This window comes from Etheostoma spectabile, chromosome 16, assembly GCF_008692095.1.
Source record: "Etheostoma spectabile isolate EspeVRDwgs_2016 chromosome 16, UIUC_Espe_1.0, whole genome shotgun sequence".
NCBI lineage: Eukaryota > Metazoa > Chordata > Actinopteri > Perciformes > Percidae > Etheostoma > Etheostoma spectabile.
The window spans coordinates 11,691,861-11,715,474 of NC_045748.1; the positions used below are offsets into that span (position 1 = coordinate 11,691,861).

Consider the following 23,614-nt stretch of genomic DNA (forward strand, 5'->3'; position numbering starts at 1 on the left):
TGTGTGTGTGTGTGTGTGTGTGTGTTTAGAGTCAGCTGATTTTAGTGGCCCGTGGGGAGCAGACAAAGTCTCTGAAGTAGCGATCAGGGCTTGGAACAAAATAATATTCCAACAAACGATATGAACCACTACGAGCACAAATAACCCAACTTCAAGACATTGATTACTTATGTACAATGACCATTTTCCACAGGTGAGAGCAAAGTTCAGCATGTTGTAATAACAGAACTCAAAAGCTGCAATAAGTGCGCCTCTTCGAGGTGCAGATTCTAAGGTTGCCGTAATCACATGATTAATTGAGAATGTTAAACATGTTACTTTCATAATCCAGCTCCAAACAATTCTTCTTGTCTCAAAAAAGAAGTAGCCATTGACCTCATATTAGCAAGTAAAAATTAAGATAATGCTAATCAAATTAAAAGACAGATTGCCAATAATGTGGTCTAAGGTCTAATATTTATGGACCAGTGAATTACGTCAATTGGTTCAATTCATTTGTAAAACAAAGAATTACCAAAATAACCTGTTTGAAAAACATTTAATTCACTAAAACCAAGCGATTAACCAAATCATTTAGAAAATAATTGTCAGATTAATCAATAATAATTATTTGTTGCCGTCCTAGTCCCAATCCTCAAGTGACTATACTCTTTGTGCCTTCGCGGCATGTCTAGCATGACAAATACTGAAACTGTCTTGATTGTTTTTATATTCTTGGCCAATTTCAAGCATAAGTATTATTATAAGTTGTAATGAACTAAACCAAACACAACTGGAAAGACTTATTTTAGCAGTGACAGCGACTTCTAAGCACCAACTTGGTTGTCTTATAGATCATCTTTCTTGTCAGTTATAATACCAACAGTGAACCATAGAGCGAAAGAAGTGGAAAGACAGGCTTCACTGAGGAAGTGCACACTCAGATCTGAGAACCATCACGATGCTGCAGATTAGTCCAATCACTTGCCAAGTGCATTGCCTGGAAGGGATTCAAAAGCTCAAGAAGAAAGAGAGAAAGCAAAATAGACAAAAGGAGGAACACAACCATGATTGCCACAAAACACGGCTTCTACTTATGTGCAATAAATGGTTATCAGAAGCCATTTTGTCAAAATAAAGTCACTGCGTATGCCTGTGTGTGCATTCCCTCCGAGTGGCTCAGTCCGGCTCCCTACAGGCCAGTGTGACAGCCTTCACTCTAATTATGGCTCTGCTCTGTTTCTGTGTTCCACATAAGAAATGATGCTTTAGATGGTTCAAAGTCAAACTTGCACAGAGCAGCATGAATAGGGAGATCACCGGCTACACTGACATCTCAAGCAGAACAATTTAGCTTGCTGTCCTCTTACTATCGTATATGTTTCTGGTTATGATTTTAAGATGTGAGAATACATTATGTGCATTCACTGTTTCTATTCAAAAACACATGGTGTGTACGGTTGAGGTCTAACACATGGGATGAATGCACTTTCTTCCTTGTAAAACATATGCAAAGCTAGTTTTAAAACATCTTGAATCGTGCAATGTTTATTATTTATTATCCATTTGTGCTAGCTTCTTCTTCCTTAGTTCCTTGGCTGACTGTTGACCAGCACAATAATGTCAAACCGACAGAAGGAATGCGCATCGCATCCTTGTGTGCAAGTGTAAAAACATTGCTCAACAGCATTACTAGTGGTCAAATACTACACAGGGTATCTTTACATTCCAAGCTAGTTAAATGCAAGTAGCAACAGGTTAAACAGATCAGCTATACAGGGTAAACTCAAAAAATGTGAACCTGGCTCAAGTTTCCCTGCTAGCTTCTTGTGTTGGCCAATCCAAAACACATTCCTCGTAGATTATTTTGTAAAGTAAACAATTCGCTTTCACACAGTCTTCACAACGAAAGATAAAACCATGACTGTCATTATGACAACTTCTCAGAGACAGAGTGTTTCAAACTGCTGTTAAGAGTTTTTGGGCTTCTGATAAGCCTTCAAACTCCTGAATCGGTTATTTAAACTGAACTTCTTGGATCATATTTCATGGCTCAACGGTTCCTGTAACAACACACCCCAACCATTGCAGCCTCTTGTATTTTTATCTGGGCTGTTTTCAGTTTACCTTGGCCTGGTGGTCTTAGCTGAACAATAGCGACAACTAAAAATTTCAAGAGCAGGAAGCCACCTATGGACTGAACTCACAAAAATAATGCATAGGTAATCTATGTATAGTCATTATGTACAAGCATTAAACAAAACCTGAAAACAATATAATGCAATCCATTGCAAATCCTGACCTAAGAGTTCTATATCACAACAGAAACAAAGAGCCTCAGCAGTTTAATTTTTAAGGGATACATGTGCACCGGATTTTAAACACCTGCTTGGACAAAATCAAGTCCCTGGGAGGATAAATACTGCAATGTCACGCTAACTTTGCCACCAACTTATTTATGGAACATTAATCAGTCCCTAACAACCTTTCTGTCATATGCAGATTGGGTTGGTTCTGTGCGGCTGTAGGTGTAGATGGTCCTACACTGTGGTGTATTAATGGTGTAGAAACATGTCCTCTATAAACAAAAGTTATAGTTTACTGCATCTTTATTGGAACATCTCAGATCATACACAGCACTGCAGCACCAAACCCCATGCATTGGTACATGATGGAATAAAAACTGAGATTGTCAATAGAACAAAAAAAAAAAAAAACAGCCAGTAAAAAACATCTCTACATTTTTGTATGGGGCTGACTCACTTAAATGCCTGCTTCACTTGAATCTGTATGAAAGCTGTGCAGAAGAAGAGATCAAAGGTGACTATGGGTGGGTGTTTCACGCTATTCATTGATACAGAAAATACTTTAATATTGAGTGTTTTGAATGAGATGAAAAATTCATTCCAACTATTTCTCTTGACCAAATTTCTTTCAGAAGCATCTTGCAAACAAAATCCAATAGAAAGCACAGGCTATGACTCTCTTTTGATCAGTAAAACAGACATTTCTTGAGCAGTGAGAGTTCCATTTTTTAAAAGTCCTGTTTTTTAGATTAGATAATACTTTATTCATCCCACAATGGGGAAATTCCCTTGATAAAGTGGCATTAAATAAAAGGTACTGTAACATAAAGCGACGTGGCCATAGGACGAAAAATATTGCAATGTAAGTAAGTAAGTGACGTGAAATTAAGTTGAACAACATGTAATTAAACCATATAGCAAAAGTAAGTAACCATAATATAGATGATATTGAAGTGTAACCATAATACAAATAATATTGGGCAACTCTTAATTTTCATATCATCAAAAGGCACTGGCCACCTTTTTATCCATTTATCCAACCAGGCAGTATAAACATAAACAGCAGCTAGGCACACAGAGCAACAACAAGATGGCTTAATGACCTATTTGAAAGTGAAAAAGAATGAGGCTTGGCCAAGAAAAACAAAAAAAAAAAAAAAAAAAAAAAAGAGATTCAGAGCTTCTTGGCGGGTGAAAAAATGAAGTTCGAGGAGAGGACAGCTATCTCAGACATCACTGATGCACATTAACTCCCAGAAGAAATAATCTTTTCAGTGACACAAGGATAAGAGTCTTGATGTACATATATTAATCTTAAGCTCTTTTAGCACACAGATTTTTAAATACTAAATTTAAAAACTAGTCGAGATATAAGCAGTAAGCTTGGATAGGAAACCATTTTCAATACTGTTCACTCCTAAATGAATCAATCCAGCTGGGATTCAGACTGATTGAGACCATTCTTTACTTTGATGTATTGCAAATGCCCCAAATCCTACTTAGCACATGAAAGAGGAGCATAAACCTCAGAACAGAGAGGGGCAAGATGGGGGTAGGAGGGGACACTTTCAACATTATATAAGCCCTGTGTCATCCTCTTTCAATGTCATTTCAATGGCAGATGATTTTAGGACAAACTGAATATCCAGTTCAAGCCTTATGATGCACGATGACAAGACTGACTCAAACATGCACTAAAAGGCCTTTCAAAACAACATCGGCATGGTTTAAGAACGCTTGCTTACCTCCAAAAATGAAATGCGTGCAGCGGGCTGCACGGACTGCAGGGGCTAGTGGGAGTGGGGCTCAAGCTTCGGGGAGTGAGGCTGTAAGTTAAATGGAGTGTATTGAATAGTTGTCTTTTATCACACACAGGACAGAAACCCCCCAAGCTCTGACACGTGCCCAGATGAATACTGCAGCATCATGAAGAGTAATGACCCTTCTCAGATGAACCAAAATCGTGTTTAAAGAGCAGGTTTGCATGGCATTTGTCTTGTTCTGCAATGTTTGTTCCACATTGGAGAGGTCTATCCACATAGGTAGTTTGATTAAATTCAAAGAAGACAAACAAGCACTCGACCTTTAAAAGCTAAAGATTTTAAAGTAAGTTACAGATTAACCGGATTTTACATTCTTTACTGGATTCTTGTGATAGCGTTAGACATATCTTATCTCCTGTGATTCAAATAATACAAAAAAACTCACTTTGTCTATGTGATGTCATGGATTGAGCTCTATTTAAACTGAACAGGGGCACTGCAGAGCATTAGGTCATATAGAGGTGAGTAACTTCTACTGCAGTGGCAGTCCAAAATACACTTTTTAAAAGGACAAGTCTGGTGATTTTTCATTAGGTTTATTTTGAGTCAATTTCACATGCACCATCCTGATGCAGTAAATACTCAGTGGCTCAACTCAGTGAATTAATCCACTGATGAAAATACTCCCTGACAAATGCAGAATTTCCTACTGCTTGAGTAACATTTGGTAAAAAATAGAGTGGCAAGGTGTTTTAGGAATTTACTGAGTCTTTCATAAAACTGAAACTATACACTCTTGACTCATTTTAAACATTTACTTCTTCAGTAGGAACAATGGGCTTGGGAAAGTAAACCACAGAACGGTTCAGGAAGTCAGAAAGTATTGAGAGCAGACCAACACGTTGTTGGTTTTGGTTTTTTCACAGGATTTGTTGACAACTCCAATAAAATAGAAGATATCTAATATATTTAAAATCTGCATCTAAATAATTAATGATTTTAAAGCAAATTCAGCATCAGTCCATGTGTGTGCCCTGAATTGCAGGTTTTAAAGCCTCAAATCGAGGGGACCATAACAAATACCTTGTTGACCTCATTACAATTCTTTTTATCAAGTCCAATAAATGACTGTGGCTTTGATAAAAGGGGAAACCTGCCATGTAAACACACATTGGTCCACTGCTTTTTACCTGATTTATCATATCCAACACAGCCTGCTACTCATCATAGGTGTGTATTATGTGTATGTGCGTGTTTCCTACGTGTGCCCTTTGTGAATATACGCAAGTGTGTCACGCCAGCAAAGACCGCATGTTGTGCAGTTGCGGCACTCCTTCACATTATTTGTCTATCTATCACACACATGTGCATGAAAACATAAATGTGAACACACTTGCGCACGCACGCACACCTCTGTTGCCTAGGCTGTGAAGGATTTGACATTAAGGTTCCTGCTGCAGATGCTAATGCTAACACTGCACAAGCAACAGTAAGAAACAGCAACAAATATGACACAGAGACAGATGAAGCTACACAACGCAGTTGAGCTGCCTCCCCATAAGATAACGGAGGAAAATACTCACTCTAGCGTTAGCCCTGGAATTCTCAGCCGCTCCCGCTGGGCTTTCATGGCTGAACTGTGCTCGTTTGCTCTATTGTGGTCATGATATGCATTCACACTGACTGCCTGCCTGCCTGCCTACCGCCCCCCCGCACTGACAAAGAGCCAAACCCAGCCACCACAGTGCGATGAGACGGATTGGTTTTCTCTCCCCCCACAAAAAGGGAGGGGGCAAAAAATGGGGGCTACAGGATTTGTTTTGGTCTTTTCACTTCCTACCTTGAAGCTGTCAAATAAGATCCTCAGTTGCCTGCTGAGGGCATGGAGGCAGGACAATAGCCCTTCTTCCCTCCCCTAATACACGCCCCCTGCTCCTTCACAAACGCATGCACATATCTATCTCAGCCCCCCTTCCACCAGCTGGTGACTTGCTACGTAGCAGAAATGAATGCAATAAATTAAATCTACATTTTGTCTGCTCCTCTTATACGCAGTCACCCTCACCGATGCTAACAACGCATGCACCATACAATGCAATGTCACCACAACCACAGGAATGATGTCATCTTTGAAGGAAAAACATATTGCACCACTATACCTGCCAGTCCACGTCAGTCACTGTACAGCAAGACAGAATACACTCACACCTGGCGTAAAGTCCTTTCTATACAATGATTCATACTACTAAGGAAGAAGAGCTAAAACATTTTTGTATAACATCTAACCTTACAGGCAAGTATGAACATGAATTGAGTGTTTGTGGTTAACGTAGCAAGGGGTATGAGTGTTGGCTGTGATTGGGGAGTCAAAGACTGTAACCCAAAGTAATAAAAGCACGATGACGCAGCAGAGTGCCAAAGCCCCTGCAGGGATTTAAAAGACCTTAGAGGCTACGGATTTTAGTTCAATCACCCATGATGTATTTATCCACATTTATGTTTATGTAGATGCTTTATTGCCAAACCATCAAGACTGCAAGAATTCAAAATCAATCAATGACTCACTGGCAAGAAATTGTCCAAGGATAAACTACTGCATGACAAAAGAGGATGCTTATTCAGATAATTCGACAACACATTGTATGAAAAAAAGAAAAAGAAAAAATACACTAGAACTACTAAAAACGTGCTGTATTTGCAATGAGTTGGCTACAGTAACTGCTGTATGATGATGGAAAAAGTATAGAAAGCCAACCAGACAGTCAACCCACTGACTGACTCACAAACATCAGAGTACAGTAATGAATTCTTTATTATGAGCATATTTGAGGAACTAAGACCCAATGCAGATGACACAAACCACTGCATTAACCACCGAACCCCAGTAGTTGAAGCAGGCAGGAACTGCAGCGTAAGAAGACGCAGAGTTGTATCTAAAGTAAAGCAGGTCAAGAGTCAGCAACAAACTTTCGAGTACACAATATTGCCCCATATGTTGATCTGTAATTTCCAGGCATTTTGATGCTCAATTAGTTTTGCTTTTTAATCGGATTTATTTTCCATCTTGCAGTGTAGGTTCAACAAGCTAGCTGCTGTTTATGGACTTTCATATATGAAAACAGGAAAATAAAATAAAACCTGGACAATCCAAGCAAGCCTAGTCAAATCATTCAAGTGAGTAGAGACTGTGTTTGGCAGAAACCCAAACCTCTGACCCATGACGTCCTGTCACTATATGGTAGATTGAAGAAGATTTTTTTCAAAGTCATTGAGATATTCAGTAACTACAGCATTTTTAGGGAGGACTGATATTGCCCTGTGTCTGAAAATGTGACTTGGAATATGCAGTGGATTTAAAAAGAGTATTAGCAAGATGTAGATAAGGCAACTATTGCAAACAGCAAAGTAAAAATATAGATAAATAACGCTTGTGATAATTGGTGCAAGAACTGCCTGAAGAAACGTCGTGGACATTTTCTGTTTGTTCGTGAAGTAGCTGCTCATTATCGTAAATGGTTTGGAACTACAGTTTGTTTGTTAACACTTATAAAATGTTGACTGCCTTTTTCTTTTTGTAAATATTAAGCTATCATTCACAGTATGTCTTAATATAGATATGTTCAAAAATAATCATTTTATAGCACTGATTTTTTAACATCCCAACTAATAAAAATATGTAGTCAAACGGTCCTCTGTTTGGCTTTGTCCTTTCAAAACTTTAGTTATGTTAGTATGAGTTATAGTCTGCCTGTCCATTGACACTGACACACCTTTGTCTTAGTGCTTTCATTTAACATGTATTTAGACATTTTTGACCACTTGGAGGCAGTGCAACAATCTTTAAACAGTGTTTTCAAATTAATAAGTGGACATGACAAAACTGTTTGTAAACAGTTGACTATTAATTCATCCAGCAGTTGCAAACTAACATAAGCATTCATTAAGAGTCACGTTTGTCATCCTATTTCCACGCTTGGCAGCGACACAACCAAAACAGCAAAGTGTGGGCTGCAAAACCAAAACAATGAAGTAAAAGGTGTAGAGCTCTGTGGAGCTGAGTGGAACTGCAGAGCTGAGTAATAATTATCATACAAGCGACACTTTTCACGTTGAGCATAATGTAGCAATATTGAAAAGTGCAGCTTTAAAATAGAAATCCATAACTTTATACACATTAATGTTTAAGATGACAGGTGTTGCGGAGGCAAATCAGCCTTTGCAAAATGTGGAAATTGATCACTTCTGAGCCTATGCTTGATTTACATCTGCATCCCTTTTTAAAGAGAGACATTTCAAATATCTTGTACCACAAGTTACATTTGCACTATACAGATTCTGTATTACCTTGACAAATTAACATTTACATTTATAATTTACACATATCCATTTTGCAGACGTTTTTGTTCAAAGCTATGTACAAAAGAAGTACTAGCCAAACAATAGATTAAGGAGGTGACAGTAGGAGCAAACTAGAGCAGAGAAACAGAGCACATTACGTGAGTAGGTACTTTCTGAAGAGACAGGTCTTCAAATGCAAAGAGGGAGTCAGAGTCGAGTCGAGTCAGGTAACTCATTTCACCGCTGAGGCAGCATACAGGAACCTGGGCCGATCAATTCAGCAACATCATATGCTGTCAACAAATGTGTGCCAGACCCAGGGATGTATGTCATACTCAAAAAAAAACTCCAGAAGGACTGCAACAGCAAAACTACTTCTCATAAATCTCAGTAAATAGCTAACCTCTGACAACAACTTAATCTGCAGTGATCATGTTCATGAAGTGGGGCTGACAGCATCTGTTAAACTGAATATCACCATAAAAAGACCACGTAACAGAATCTACAGTCAACAATTCCTCTTTGATATCCTGTTACATGGCAAAGCAGCCCAAGGAGTAGGAACAGCTTTGGTCCTTCTGAGACTGAAACTGCAAAAGGCTGTGTATTTGTACTGAAGGTGAGGTATAGGAATATAACAAAAATGTTTGACAAAGTTGCCAACACATACAAATTACTCATTTTACATTATTTAAATGGACCCAGCAAATTACTTCCAGTTATTAAGGTCAGCCTATAAATAGGTTCTAGTCCTCTTCACACAAGTGGAATGACTCATGTTAAAAACAACTTCACATATGACCATCTTGAAGATAAAATCCATCACTTTTGTGGCTGTGGAAAATAAACGACAACAATAAATGCCCCCTCAAGATGTATAGAGTTTGTGGTAAAGGCTAACCTTGGCAATTAACTACCATATTGACAGCAGCAAGCATGTCAATGACTTCAAATGTTCAGTAGATGGCTCTCTGTCACAGGAAATCAAATTTCAGAGGTCTGCATTTCACAAACACTGAGCTGACATGGATGCAGAGTTTGAAGAGTTCCTTTTGCATGTAATCTTTTTTGTGATTAGAAGATGTTCCTTCCTCAGCTCCTACATCTGTCACATTAACATTTTATCCCCAGCCCTGTCTAACACATTGAAATCAAGCACATGACAGACACGGCAGTCAGAAAAGAATACCAATCAAGAAATAAGAAAGCAAATACTGTATATGTATGGGTTACTAGATGCTCACTTTATTTTTTAATGTGACAAAATAGTCTAAACATCTATTTGCCGTTTAAATATACTGCAATTATGATGAATTTGAAGCAGATATACTTTGTAATATCCAAACACCATTACTATGGTTACCAAGGTCACTGGATGCACCTGTGCGCTAAATATAAACCAATGAAGTTGGTGATCTCACAGCAGACGTTAGTAATGGCTCACCTCTATTACAGTAGGTGCCCCCTCTGGTGAGGTGCCAGTGAGGGCAGCAAAGGGTCATGGGTAAGTCTTTCTCTTCCACCATGAAATATATCAAACTAAACAAAAATCAATAACCAGGAAGTCCATTATGCCTTCATCTGGCCTAAACGCTGTATTTCATGGTCAAAGTATCATCTTTTACACCATATTAAACAGAAATCTGACCAAACAGGACAGCTTGATTCGTTGTACAAATCCTCTAAGGGTTTAGAGGTACACCGTTATAAGAAACACATTATGTATAGTAATACATTATATATTCCACCTTAAACACATGAACTGCGCTTTCCAAAATGTTGAAATAAAAGAAAAGCCATCCACTTTTTGATCCTTAAAGCAACTAATTAATTCAAATGTAAAGTACATCATATTTATCAAGCAATATTTGAAAAATAGAAATGATTCTGTGCAAAACATGAACCCTTGCATAAGCAAGTGGTAGTTTTGATCTTTTGAAGTGGAGTTGTATGAGGACTCATCCAGTTAGTGTACTACCTACAGTCATAGACAGTTAAATAAATGGACTAACAGATCCCATTGCTCTGGACGGAGACCTGTGAAAGATGTTAGAAGCACTTCTCTGGTGAGTGCTGAGCGTTACTGCGCATCCTCCAAGTGAGCTTGCCGACGTAGATGTGACGTGAGCAACCTGTCTGAAAGGTGTAAGTTTTCTGGTAGCTGTGCCAAGAGAAATCTCAACCATTCCCAAATCAGCAGAGACGTGGAGCGTAGGTATATGTTAGGAGATTACATGGCACAGGCTAATTATTGCTAACTAAAATGCTAACATTAGTAATAAAACCTAAACAGCTAATGTGAGTCGAAACTGTCTGTATGATTCTCCTGACAATACGGTGATTTGTCGACTATGCAAAAGCAAGTTTCTTAGTTATGACACAATCGTTAGCCTATTTTTTCAAAAACGTGCTACGAAGCCATAACGAGAGATACAAGAGAGTGGAGCATTTTATACATTGTTGTGTTTCTTTAGAAATGAACAATGGACAACTTAAGTTTTTAAACACTTCAGATGTAAAGTTATTCACTGTCATTGTCATTTGGCAAAGTGCCGAGTCGCCCTCTCTGCTCTCTGCCTGCTCAGCTGCTAGACGGGCTGCACCCGGGATGCAACATGTTGTAAGGTTTAAGCCAACGTTTTTGGGGGGGTAACGCCATTCACTTTACCGGCAGTGTTGAGAACAGATAAAGCCACCGTGTCTCGAGAAGCTCTAGCTTGTTGTTTTATTGTTCATTTTTAACTCACTTGACATCAACTTTGCCATCTCTTTTCCCGCTTTCTTTTTCTCACGGCACCAATATGCTACTCTCTGTTAGCGCTCGCTCTCCTTGCGCAACCACACGGGCACTGACGTCACTCTCTTAAGGCACCCTACCATTCTCGCTCTAACTTACGATACTCTCGTAAGGGGGTTGCGGTATACCGCAATACCAAAAAGATTTCTTGCTTTTTAACTGCGATGGAAAAAAAAAAATCCATATCAGCCCTAGTCACCATTGGACTCCTTAAAGAAAACAGTGATTTTACCTCACAGAACATGCAGAGATGATAGTATACCGCTGCCTTGATCACTTAGTTAGTTATTTTGCAACTATGGTGAATCTGAACCAACCCTTTAAAAAAACTTTAATAATATTTCTGCTAATTTGACTTTCTCTACTATCGATGTAATAGCGTGACAACTAAATGTTAAAGCTGAAGAGGGTAGAAAGCAGAAAACAAACAGAATTTGAAGTGGAGTGAGAACTCTTCCTGCAGCTCTCCATCTCCCCTCTTTCGCATGGGCAATGCATGTGCGGAACAGTTAACAGGAACACTATGTCTCTCTAAAATGACCTGTGATTGGCCAAAGTCTCCCATCACGGGCTAGATTATCTAAAGCCTGAATAAAGAGCCAAGAAGAAGTGCAGAAGTCTAGGTTTCTCTCAGACCACTTGAATTACAATATGCTGAAAGATTAATCTGGAATTCTTTTTTACATGGTAATCCTGTTAACCAATTTATCAAACCACTTTCACAATTTAAAGCAGAGGTTATAACATATCTGGGTACTTACAAACTGCCTCTTCTGGGAAGACTCAGCTCTTTCTGTAAATGAAAAGAAAAGAGTTATAAGTACAAAAAAGCCAAACTTCAAATAATATTTCAGTTATGTGGCATCACTAAGAAATGAAAGTCCATTTACACAACATGATATAACATTTAAAAGGTCTATAAAAAGGTCTAAGGTTTATTTGCCAGATTCATGAAAGCTGCTGTTGGTTGTACCAGACCTGATGATACCAACATATATTTTTGTTACTTTTACAACATATAATGTACTTTCTAAAGAAATTGCTATTTCTTGGGCACAACAAAATGCTGAAAAATCTGCTATTGTGATTTTATTGAAAGTGTTTTATCCTCCGGCATCATCTGCTGGTCTGGTAATGCTACAGGAGGTACAGAATAAGACTGTTAAAAAAAAAAATGCAACAACAGGCAACAAACTGTTAGGGGATTACTTTACAAAGAATTGAGGTTCTGTTAGAAATACCTAAAACTCACTATCCTGCTTCAGCAGCTTTACAGCCTCACAAATAGCCACCATATGGAAATGCATCACAGAGCAGGTGTGAAACTGCTACATCTTATCCCAGAGAAGTGGGCTAGAAGTTTAAAGTAAGCATCTGGATTGAAAACTGTTCACTTAAAATCCCATAACAGCTGAAGCAAGTGAACCTGAAGATTGTTGGAAAAACCAGATCCAAAGAATGAAACATGACATGTTTTAATTAATATTTTAAATTGAATGTAAATACAATTTTATTGCTGAAGTCAACTGTAGAAGGCAGAGTTACACAGGTCAGGGTTTACATACTGAAAATAGTCTAGAAAAAGCACCAACAATGCCCTCATTGATTTCTTGAGGGATTATGCGCTTTCAAAATTCTTCTTACATGAAGGATAATACTTTGTTGTTCCGTTCCTTCACAGAAAGAAATGAGACATTTCATTTTCAAAAGCTGCCAGGAACAACTACGTAGAATACAGTGAAGCACAGCTGCTGCAGCATCTGTTGATTTGTCAGTGGCACGTGGAAAGAACCAACATCAGCCACAGAGACGGACAAGCACACCATGTACAGATCACTATATCCCCCTTAGAGATAACACAAGTGTGTTTAATTACAGTAGTTTCTCGTAAAGAACCAGGCTGTTTTATCAGGCCTCACAACATTTCCCTGTGCGCTTTGATATCTGCAGTATGAAACAAATACAATGCTCTCCAGCTCCGATTATTTCAAATCACTCCCTACTGAATCTTTCCTCTCGCTGTAAAAGAGTACTGATAAATATCCAGGCTTTAGATCCGTTTGGTGTAGTGACTACAAATTCCACTGATTTGATCATTAGACAATTCATTGTCTAATAACCTGATAAGAGTTAGGTCCTTTGTGTCAAACAGTGTAGGACATTGAGTTGATGTGTATTGGTTGCTCCCGTCAGCAGAAAAAGTGCTAAGCCCCACTCTCCCTTTGCTATCAATTAGGGCTTAATGTCTGGCTTCCCCTGCTGCCTACAGACGACCAAGGGCAGAGAGCTTCCTTGGGAGACTTGACCGCAGCTCACACAACACTAATTACCAAAAGGGAATGACTTACACTGGTGGGGTTTCCACCAATCACGGCACACCAAATAACAGTGTGGAGTCTAAAATAACCACCTGAGAGCAAACACATTATGGTAATGAACTGATTTGTTGAAAAATACAAGTATTCATGTGAAATCAACTCATGCCTTTGTTAAATATTTACATAAAAGTAGAATAAATGTGTTTGAAATTTGACAGCCTTCTGTGTAAGCACTTCTTCTGTAGAAAAACTGACAGCATAGTGCACGGTGTGACATGGTTTTAATAAAACAAGATTGGTGAGACACAACTCTACATCTGCTGCTGACTAAAGTTTGGATTTGTCTTTGCCTCAAAATAAGGTTTCCTAGTCTGAATGAAAACAGCCCTGGTCTAACTTAATGAATGCTCTTGTAATGCCACAAAAAAGGTCTATTTCAAAAGATTATGCAGAACCATGCATAATCACCTGAAACTTGAAACCTATAGAAACTGAATTAAAAAAAATCTGAAAAAATATAAGAACGATGATAAACTGTCCTTAAGGTAACTAAATACTACATGACAAAGTTGTTAGAGCCCAATACCATATTTCCCACTCAAATCTTCAAATTCATTAAATCCATCTCAAAAAATTATGCCTGAATGCTTGTAATGCAGAATTAAGGGTTGTGGTTTTATTTATTTATAACTTATTTAATTTTACTACTTTACTTAAGTTATTTAAGTTACTGCTAAGGCAAACTGAACATTCCCAACTGCTGCTAGTTCCACATTTAAAGGCTGTGGTTAACCTCGGTCAGCATTCACAGACATCGTATAAACATTTTTCTTTTCTCCATTTTATCAGTCAGTGGACCTCAGTCAGTGGATCTTGCTTCATCATCCCCTTACAGACATTTCTCTTCTTGTGCTCAGAGTCAGAGTGGAGCCTGAGCTGTGTGTCAATGTCATGGTCAAACAGTGTGTCCGACTCCTGCTGCTGCAATATCGACAGCAACAAGACCAGGCAGGACAAAGAACTTTCAACAAGAGACTTGTCATGGGAACTATATGTGTAGTACTCTTTCTGCATACCTATTGTAAGTAAAAAATATTTCAGCTCTGTGAATTTCATTCTTTGCATAATAATACATGCAATGTAGTATAGAACTTGCAAATGGGTGCGATGCATTTGTATTTAATTCAGTCATTTAATTGAGTTATTGTTGATTTACCATATTCAGAATGAATTCTAAAACATAAAAAAACAATTTATAACAAAATATAAACATTGCATTTTTAATTAAATCCTTAGTCCAAGGGCTATAGTTTACAGATGATATCTAGCAAGCTTCTAGGCATGACTTGTGTGCACAAATGAAAAAACATAACTGAAAAGCTCTAAACTCATGACATTTAAGATTAAAATAGCCCCCAAGTGTGTTTTTCAAAATCTGTATAAAGGGTTAATATAATAATTTCCATTACATTTCATGATCCTCAAGAAGGTCGAAAAGCTGTCAAACAGGCAATTCAAACTGAAAGTAATTGCATGAAGCCTTTCATCTTTGAAAGTTGTCCGTCAGGAAAACAAACTGGGGATGAAAGTAACCCTTGTATGTTTAATCATTTGTTTATCCAGTAATCTTTTCAATGCTCGAGAGATAACAATTTTGACACGATGAACCTGAAACGATTTATTGTTCCACAGGGTAAATGTCAATTACTGACGTCTAGCAACATTTCATCTCCAATACGCCGACGACATCAAAGCTGCAGTATTGCTCTTGTATCAAGGCCTATGTGTTAAACTTCATTAATTATTCCCTTTGATTCATTTTGGACTTTTTTACATCTCAAGATCAAAAGAGTACTTGGTTTTACTGTGGTTTGCTGCTGACTGGCAGGAAACCCCCTAATCTATATTAAGACATGTTGTCAAACCAACACCTTGTGTTAGAGTAACAAAAGTTAAATCCTCCTTATCTTTCCTATTGCATCTGGATGCTAGTTCCATTAGTCTGTAATTATAAACCATGCTACAGTGATAGCTTAGGATTGCTGACAAGATCTACTTAACTACCTTGTAAGCAGAAGAAGCACGGATTCAGTATTGGCAACTCATCCAATACTCACACAAATTGCTGCCTTGGGCTTCATGTAATTTTGGCAGTAAGACAAACAAGCTGTAAACATAAAAATCTCAAAACTAATGCTTTGTCTCTACAACACTGCTGTAAGGAAACCAGTATTAACCGCTCATGGAACAACCTCAGAGAAAGTCACAGGATGCACTCTTTATTGAATAAATATACAAAAACAACAAAAAACCTCTGCCTTGCTACGGTATAGTCAAGAACAGAAGAAGAAACCGAGACCGGAGATGTTACATTTTAGCAAACTTAAATCTTTTTTTACAAAACAGCGGTTTCGGAATGAACACATTTGTTCCTGGAAATATCCTGGTTCAAAACAATTAGCGGTTAGCAAATTTTGCGTATACTCTGGCATTTCTACGGTAAATGCAACTATATGTTTTGCTCAGGACCCGAGGAAGCGTAACGTAGTTAGGGAAGTTGTTTGGATGAACGGTTCTTGAGAAAAACTACAATCAGAAATACCAAAGGCCAAAAAAATCGGCCCGTTCTGAACACTCACGTTTTGAATGGGCACTGTGCTATTTGGAATAAAATAAAAGGGTCTTAAAGACTTTACTCAAAATCCAATCTTAGCTTGATCTAACCAATACGCTGCCTCAAAGTCTGGAGATAAGGAGAGGTCAAACAGATCAATAAAGCTGGCTATCTGTTCCCGCCACGAGTAATTCAGGAAGTAGATAGACTATACATTATAAAACTGATTAAGGATTGTCTCAAAGTGCATACATTGACCTTAAGTTGCAACCAGATATTCAATGACTTGCATTCTGATCATATATGAACTACATTTAAGCAGCTGACCTCTATTAACCATGACAACAACATTAATAAATCCAACTGTCTGAAGTAATACCTTCCACCATTATGCCCAGCTCGATCCAAAAGATATGGATTTCTGAGCCAGCAGGGGAATTCAACAGCAAAGCACACATACACTATTAGAAAGCTTTGCTGATTAAATAAGCTGGCATCCTCACATTTATCCTCGTAGCAGGTTGTTTGGTGTCATGCATGCTTAATCCACTGCCTCATCCAATGTTGTAAGAGGGAAATAATTCATTTCAAGGCTGGCACGGAGGATCATGTTCTGCTGTTTTGACGAGCAGTCTTTATTAATGGAGTAGTTCCTTTTAATGTCCTGATAATGGACCCTTAAAAGCTAAAATAAATTAATGAAGTTATTCACAACGGTATTTAGTCTAACCTCTTCCAATAACTACAGGTTAGAAGTTGTTTCCAGTATCAGAAATGTCAGTTGGCAGCTGGTCTGGTTCATTCATCATCAATATGCTTTGGGCACGGGCTACTAAAAATTTAAGTACTTGACAGGCTCCATCTAACCAGCAACGTATTGACAAAACCTTTCTCAGAAGTTGCCAAAATGTGTTGTTTAATATTGTTGGATGGAACTGTTTTGTAATATATTACTGTTCATCTGTGTTAAGTTAAGGCTGTTAACATTCCTATATTCAAACACAGTGTGCAGGTTGATGCACATAATCTTAAACCAAAGTTCAGAAGCCTGAGTTCTGCACAGAAACTTTTAGCCATACGCCGTTAGCAACATGTACTGAGGTTTGCACAACAAGCAGATTAGCATGCGTGTCAGTCACACTAAATTCAAGATTCAAAAGCTTTTTATTAATCCCACACTGGGGACATTCATAATGTTGCAGCAGCAAGGGATAGTGCAAAAAAGTAGAAAACAACAACAATGGAGAGAGGTGTGTGTAAGACGAGAACGGTTAGTGGTTGGCGTTGCTTCCCCGTTCTACGGCATGTGAATGGAAACACATCCAACATGCTAACGCACATTCAACCACATAAGCCAATGTGCTTATTCTGAGGATGATAAATCTTTGGGTGACTTGAAGGTTCAAATATATCCAAGGTAGAGATCATTAAAACATTTCTCCTAATGCACAAGTTTTATTATTTATTATTATACGTATTTTGTATTTTCAATTTTGTAGCATACAAGATGCTTTTCAGCATTGTAGTCTGTTGTGACCTGTCGCATTCTGGGAAAGTGTTTGTCCAGCGTTTGACAGTGTAATACCATAGACAATTAAAGGAATGGACAAAGCGATGCCGTAGACTTCCACGGAGACCAGTGAAGTCAATCAGAAGCACATTTCCAGTGATGGCGGAGTGTGCTGCGCGGCCTCAAACTGAGGTTGACGACGTAGATGTGACGTGAGCAACCTGTCTAAAAGTTGTAAGTCTTTTGGTAGCTGTGCCCAGAGAAACCTGAATCATTCAATCTTGCGGAGAGTTTGAGTAAGAGCTGTCCATGAGCGTAAGAGAAGGAGCAACTTTTTGTAAGTAGTCGGATTGATTATTTTGTCATTTTGATTGTATGCCTCCACGTCCCACCGATAGCCTACGAACTTCTGACTATACGGTAAGTATCTATTGTGTGACAGAAAGTTGCGTTGTTATGACATAATCATTTTTATATTAAAATGGGTGCTACAGGGCCATAACGTGAGATACAAGGTAATGGAGCCTTTTATACATTGTTGTGTTTCTTTAGAGATAAACAATGGATACATTTACTCTTTAAATGCTTCAGATGTAAAGTTATTCGCTGTCAAAGTGATGCCAAAATGAATGGCAGTCAATGGAATGGTAGCAGAAGGTTATGGCTTGTTAACCTATGAACCTCACCATAGGAGGTACGCTTTTCAGATGCGCGCTTACCCTCTTGCGTAATACTTAAGTGTTTGAAATGTTGCTTGTTTTTATAATGAAAATAGTTTACCAAAATTGACAGTGGGCTAAATGTTGCCTTAGTCCTCAGAAGGAAGATTGTCTTAGTCTTTGACACATGCACTATTCCCTGTTCAAAATGAATGAAAAGAAACGTATCCTAATGCATATTTCTTTTCTTTACTGAACTTGCGCTGAGCCGTGATGTCAAGCCGCAAATGCAAATTAATTTTGTTATTAAATGCTATTTATGGACACCATTAACAGTGCTAACAGATCCTGATACAAACTAGCCTTTAGTTGGGTGCCTCTTTATTTTTGTACTGCATGAAAAACGGTTTTGGCCACAATATTTTTTCCCATTAAAAAGTTTCATCAATGTACATTTATCAGATTGGGATTTATTCATAACTAGGAAGACAAAAAGAAAGGAAGCAAGTCAATGCCATTGTGAGAATGACAGTTCAAATGAGTTCAAAGTTGAACATGTCAGGATGATAATAAAAACTGAGAAATGGACATTGAACTTGTTAGACAAATGTGTACACAGATAGCGAATAGTCTTAATACAACTTTAGTCTGCTACAAGTGGTACGTATCTTCTGGGATCCTCACCAGACGTTGCTATTGTAACCAGGTTTCCACATCATTACCAACAGTTTTGTGAACACCATTTTTTAATTGGTAAATCATTAAGGTGTTTTGCATCTGGCAGCACGCTCTAGCCCCTTTCGTTTCTCAGTCATGACGGACGTTTTCTTTTGTGATCATCATTCCTCAAGGAGAACTTTATCTTTTAATCTGACCTCTTTCCACAGCATCAAAGAAGTGCAGCTGGAGTTGAAAGAAACTGGCTGTCTTGCACAAGGACACTTCAGCAGAGAAAGAATAGATAGTCCTATTCACTTGTCCCTCCTGGATGAAAGCTTTTTTCTTACAAGTAGTTGTTTATCGTCAAATTAGCAACTTAAAAAATCTGCCTGCCTCTTGGGACTATATTTCCTTTACCTACAGGTATGTTTGGGTAAGTTCAATTATCACAATATTATTGACCAAATACCTTGATATCAATACCGCAACTATTTTGTAGTGTTGACTATTGGTGCTGGTATGTGGATATAATGACTAAGTGGGTAAAGGCAAATAAAAGAACAGTTACAGAACAGAACAGTCTGGTAAGTTCAGAAAATTGCATCACTTTACTGTAATGAAGACTTTAAAACCAGGAAAAGACGACACTTATGCCATATTACGATATCCAAAATCGAAGATGATATCTAGTCTCTAATCACGATATCGATATAATATAAATATATTGCCCAGCTATAAGTTAATATGAATATTAAAGATTTATGGGCCGGTCTTATCAAAGTGATCAAAAATGTAAATTAAGTAGTAGGCCTTTCTGGTGATCACATTGAGACAGCTGTAACTCACCAGCTGGCTCACACCACTTCCAACAAACGGCTCTTTGGAGGCACACATCATCACTGCACTCTTATGGATAGCTACATTTTTATTATGGAGGCTATGCTAGATGTCAGAAGTACTGTAAAGCTCACAATGCAATGCAGTAGCTTCTGACAGGCTGCTCCTAATTAAGATAAAAGACATGCTACAGGCGTTATTAAAATCTATATAAGTCCTAAAAATGTTAAATAATAAGAGAACATGGCCGCAATACACACTCATGACCAGACTACAAACCTGGTGAGACTAGAGACACATCCACAAAAAACAAACTAAAGGGAATAATCTCATGTGAGACAAACAGTGGTGCTCATAAGTATAGGAACCCCTGCTTAAGTTGACTAAAACGAGGAATAAATAAAAATTTATCTTATGGTCTTAATTAAAGAGACCATCCAACATAACGCTTTCACCATAGTCAATGAAACTTGCGACACTGGGCACGAGAGTGGCGAGTAAAGGTCCCTATGCTCCGTGGGGATCATCTCTACAAGTGTGCAAATAAGACAGTCTTCTATTTATATTTTTTACGTGAGATGTGTGTGGCCTTTTTACACAGATATAGATCATAGTGACATTATTTTTTTTAATGAAACTACCAATATTCCGGAAATGACTCAATGACCGTCAGGGAGCGTATTGGCAGTTTTATCTTGAGAGTTTCTGTTTCGATTAATTTTTCCCTCAACTGCGTCCGCTGATAACATCTTACAGTAGATTAATGTATCACAGCGCTCCAAAAAAAGTGAAGAAACAACAATCTCAAAGCAAAAGCTCTCCGTCTCACCTGTGAATTACACAATCTGTTGTGTGCGTGCAGCAGGTGTAGCCACTTAAAACATTCCACGGCCTACTGTACGCTGCCTTGCCTTGAGGGGAAGCTGCCTTGCCTTACTCTACGCCCCGCTAACGGTCCACATACTAGCACGTTAAATGTAGCAAAAGTGGCGCAACCTTGCCCCTTTTTTCAATTGTTATTAACTGTTGCAAAATAGTTGTGTGATGTGTAAATCAATGTTGTTTTTATTTATTTTCAAAATTGATGTGCACTAAAACATAATTGTGCTTGTGGTCACACAGTTTAGTGTTTGAACAAACTCCCCCCAATTCGAAACTTTATGAGCACAACAAGAGCAGCATACTGTATATACATAGAACTTTACCCTATTCTACTCAGTGTCAAACCATCCAGACAGGCAAACACAAGCTGAGAGACATTCATACCGAGCAGAGATGAACAACACACTTTAGCAAATTTATTTAGAGAACTCATTAATGGATCTGATACTGGGAAATAATAAATAATTCCCCTGCGTATAGTTAGTTAGTCTGCTGTTGCTTTCGACAAGTCTGAAAATAAATCCTGCACACTGTCACATTCATTAGGAATCAACAGCAAATCTTTCTCCTCTTGTTTTTAATGATCGAGGATCAAGTCATAGTTTTGACATTTTCTTGCTTAAGCTCACCAAATTTTATTTTTCACATACTGCATTTTTACAACACAATTGTGCAAATATACAAAATCATTGGTTGTTAATTAGTGTGGACATATTTTATAACCATTGCATTCTATTTGTAAGTGTTGCTGCTTAGCTTTCCTGGATCATAATGCTGTAACGTAAACCTACTGGGACGATAAATACTTGAAAATGTTGTGACATACCATTAAAGGTTCGACATTGTGGGAAATGTTTGTTTGCTTTCTTGCAAATAGTTAAAGGCAGAGATTGATACCTCAACTCTCATGTCTGTTAGTTATAATAATTACAGCCGACAGCCAATCAGCTTAGCATGAAGACAGGAAGGATTGCTTCTATATTCCTCCGTAAAACCACAACTAGTCATTTCTTCAATTTGGGTTTTATATGAATTGAACAACCAAGATTTACCTTGTTATTAAGAGAACTTTAGAGGTGCCAAAAGCACTGACACCCTCTGCACTGTCAGTAGTGCAGTTCTTACCATCCACTCAATGTAAATGTATGACTCAAATGATGTCATCCCTTCCTGTCCTGCGAATGAATGGGAAATTGTGGAACTAAACCAGCTACATTCATTTGCCTGACAAACTAACTTCCGTGTTTCCTTTTGAATATCAAAGTAAGAGCACTACAGGAGCCTAATCACATCACAGGAGTCGCCGTTGTTTGGTTTAGCTGGTGCATGTTCAGGCACATAAAGAAGTCTTGTGTGTAGAGGAGAGAGACCATGGGAGGAGGTGGTGTCCAACAAAGGAATAGAGAACTTAGGGCAACTGTGCACAAAATTACGGTTTGGAAGCTTTTGATAAATGCAATTACAATTTTTTTTTATTAGTTTATCCAGAGAAATCCATTAAGACCATGAAAAAAATTCAAAGAGAATAAATTAAAATTTCGGAATTTCCGCTACTTCATTTTCAGAAAGATTCATAATCACAGAGGAACACACTGTGAGTCAAATGTTGCTTCTTAAGAATTACTCAACACCTAAATAAATAAAATATTATAGAGGAAAATTGAGTTTTCAAACAAGCAAAACTCCCCTTTGTTTATCATGAAATAAACACTGGAGCATGAAGCAGTTTCATTGCCATAATGCAGCCTTATTAAAACAAATGACACATGCAATGGATCACAGGGAGTTTGGGATTTAAAAAGTATGCAGTAGTTTGAGCTGAATTAAAAAAAACAAAAAACAAAACAAAAAAAACCTTAATTTATCACTTACTATGTAAGTGGCACTAACTAGAGTAAACTAAATTATAAATCAATCCCAATTAAAAATGTTACTGTTATACCAACTGCAGAGTTTGTCAGCATCGGTTAGAAAACAATGATTAATGTCTGAAAGCTCTTGTGGTGTAAAATCATAAAACTGTATATGTAAAATACAAAAAATGTCCTATTGCAGAACACCCCGTCCTTCCTTTCCACCTGCATTTTTATATCACATTAAGGCAGAGTGATGGCAGTAATAATATGATTAAGTACACCAATTGTTGAACTCAGCTTACACCTCAATCAGGTTTTCTGACAGAAAGACAAAAGTCTCACTGTACTCCATTATCATAAAAAGTCAATTTAGCATGAGTACTCATGTGTCATTCATCCTGCCAACAGCTATCACAAATCATACATGAGAAAAAAGTGATGTTTAAAAAGTAACTATGTATTAACACAAATTAATACTTCTAAATCTGTACAAAGAAACAAAGTATCTTGGATTAAAGCATTTGCAGCCTGTTTCTAGTCAACTGTTATCCTAGTCATTCTCTTTAGTACATCTATTGAAAAATGTCCTCAGTTCTGCAAAGAGATTCTCTCACATGCAGGATACACATCAACAGCAGAGCCAGAATGTTGCTCACTCTGTTTGTACCGTAAGTGTTAACACAAAAAGGTCTCAAAGTCCTAACTGTGCTTGTAAAAGAGCATGCGTACATATATACTGTAGAGTACAAAGTCACCCTGCAGCGTAAACACACACAGCTCCGCACACATATTCTTGCCTACCTGTAGCCCCCGTCTCCTCAGAATGCTGGACTCGTCCATGGTACAGAGCCCCGACTTATCACGCCTGCCTACCAGCGCATAGCCATGCTGCACTGCCTAGCTCCAGCCTCCTCCTGCTCTCTCCCTCCCTCAGGCTAAATCTGATCTTAGCAGCTGCTAAACACTTCCATCAGAACTTATCTGATTGGAAGGAGGCAGTCAGCTGACACCTCCTCTTGTTCGTCTCCTCTGTAACTTCAGGAGTGAAGGAGAGATGGAGCGAGAGAGGAAGAGAAAAAAAGGGGGGGGGGGGGG

At 38.2% G+C, this 23,614-nt stretch overlaps 1 protein-coding gene across 14 annotated transcripts in view; it reads right to left on the reverse strand.

Annotated features, from left to right (window-relative positions):
• Window positions 1-23,614, reverse strand: part of mast4 (microtubule associated serine/threonine kinase family member 4) — an 85,827-nt gene that overhangs the window by 34,290 nt on the left and 27,923 nt on the right. For 8 of the 14 annotated variants that reach the window (XM_032538918.1, XM_032538907.1, XM_032538919.1 and 5 more), the window contains exon 4: window positions 11,945-11,976. In XM_032538918.1, coding sequence (XP_032394809.1) covers window positions 11,945-11,976 — 32 coding nt within the window. Of the gene's footprint in view, window positions 1-4,030; window positions 4,112-5,631; window positions 5,926-11,944; window positions 11,977-23,320; window positions 23,416-23,614 lie in introns of those variants that run through there. The other 6 variants (XM_032538914.1, XM_032538915.1, XM_032538911.1 and 3 more) reach the window with 6 other exon arrangements.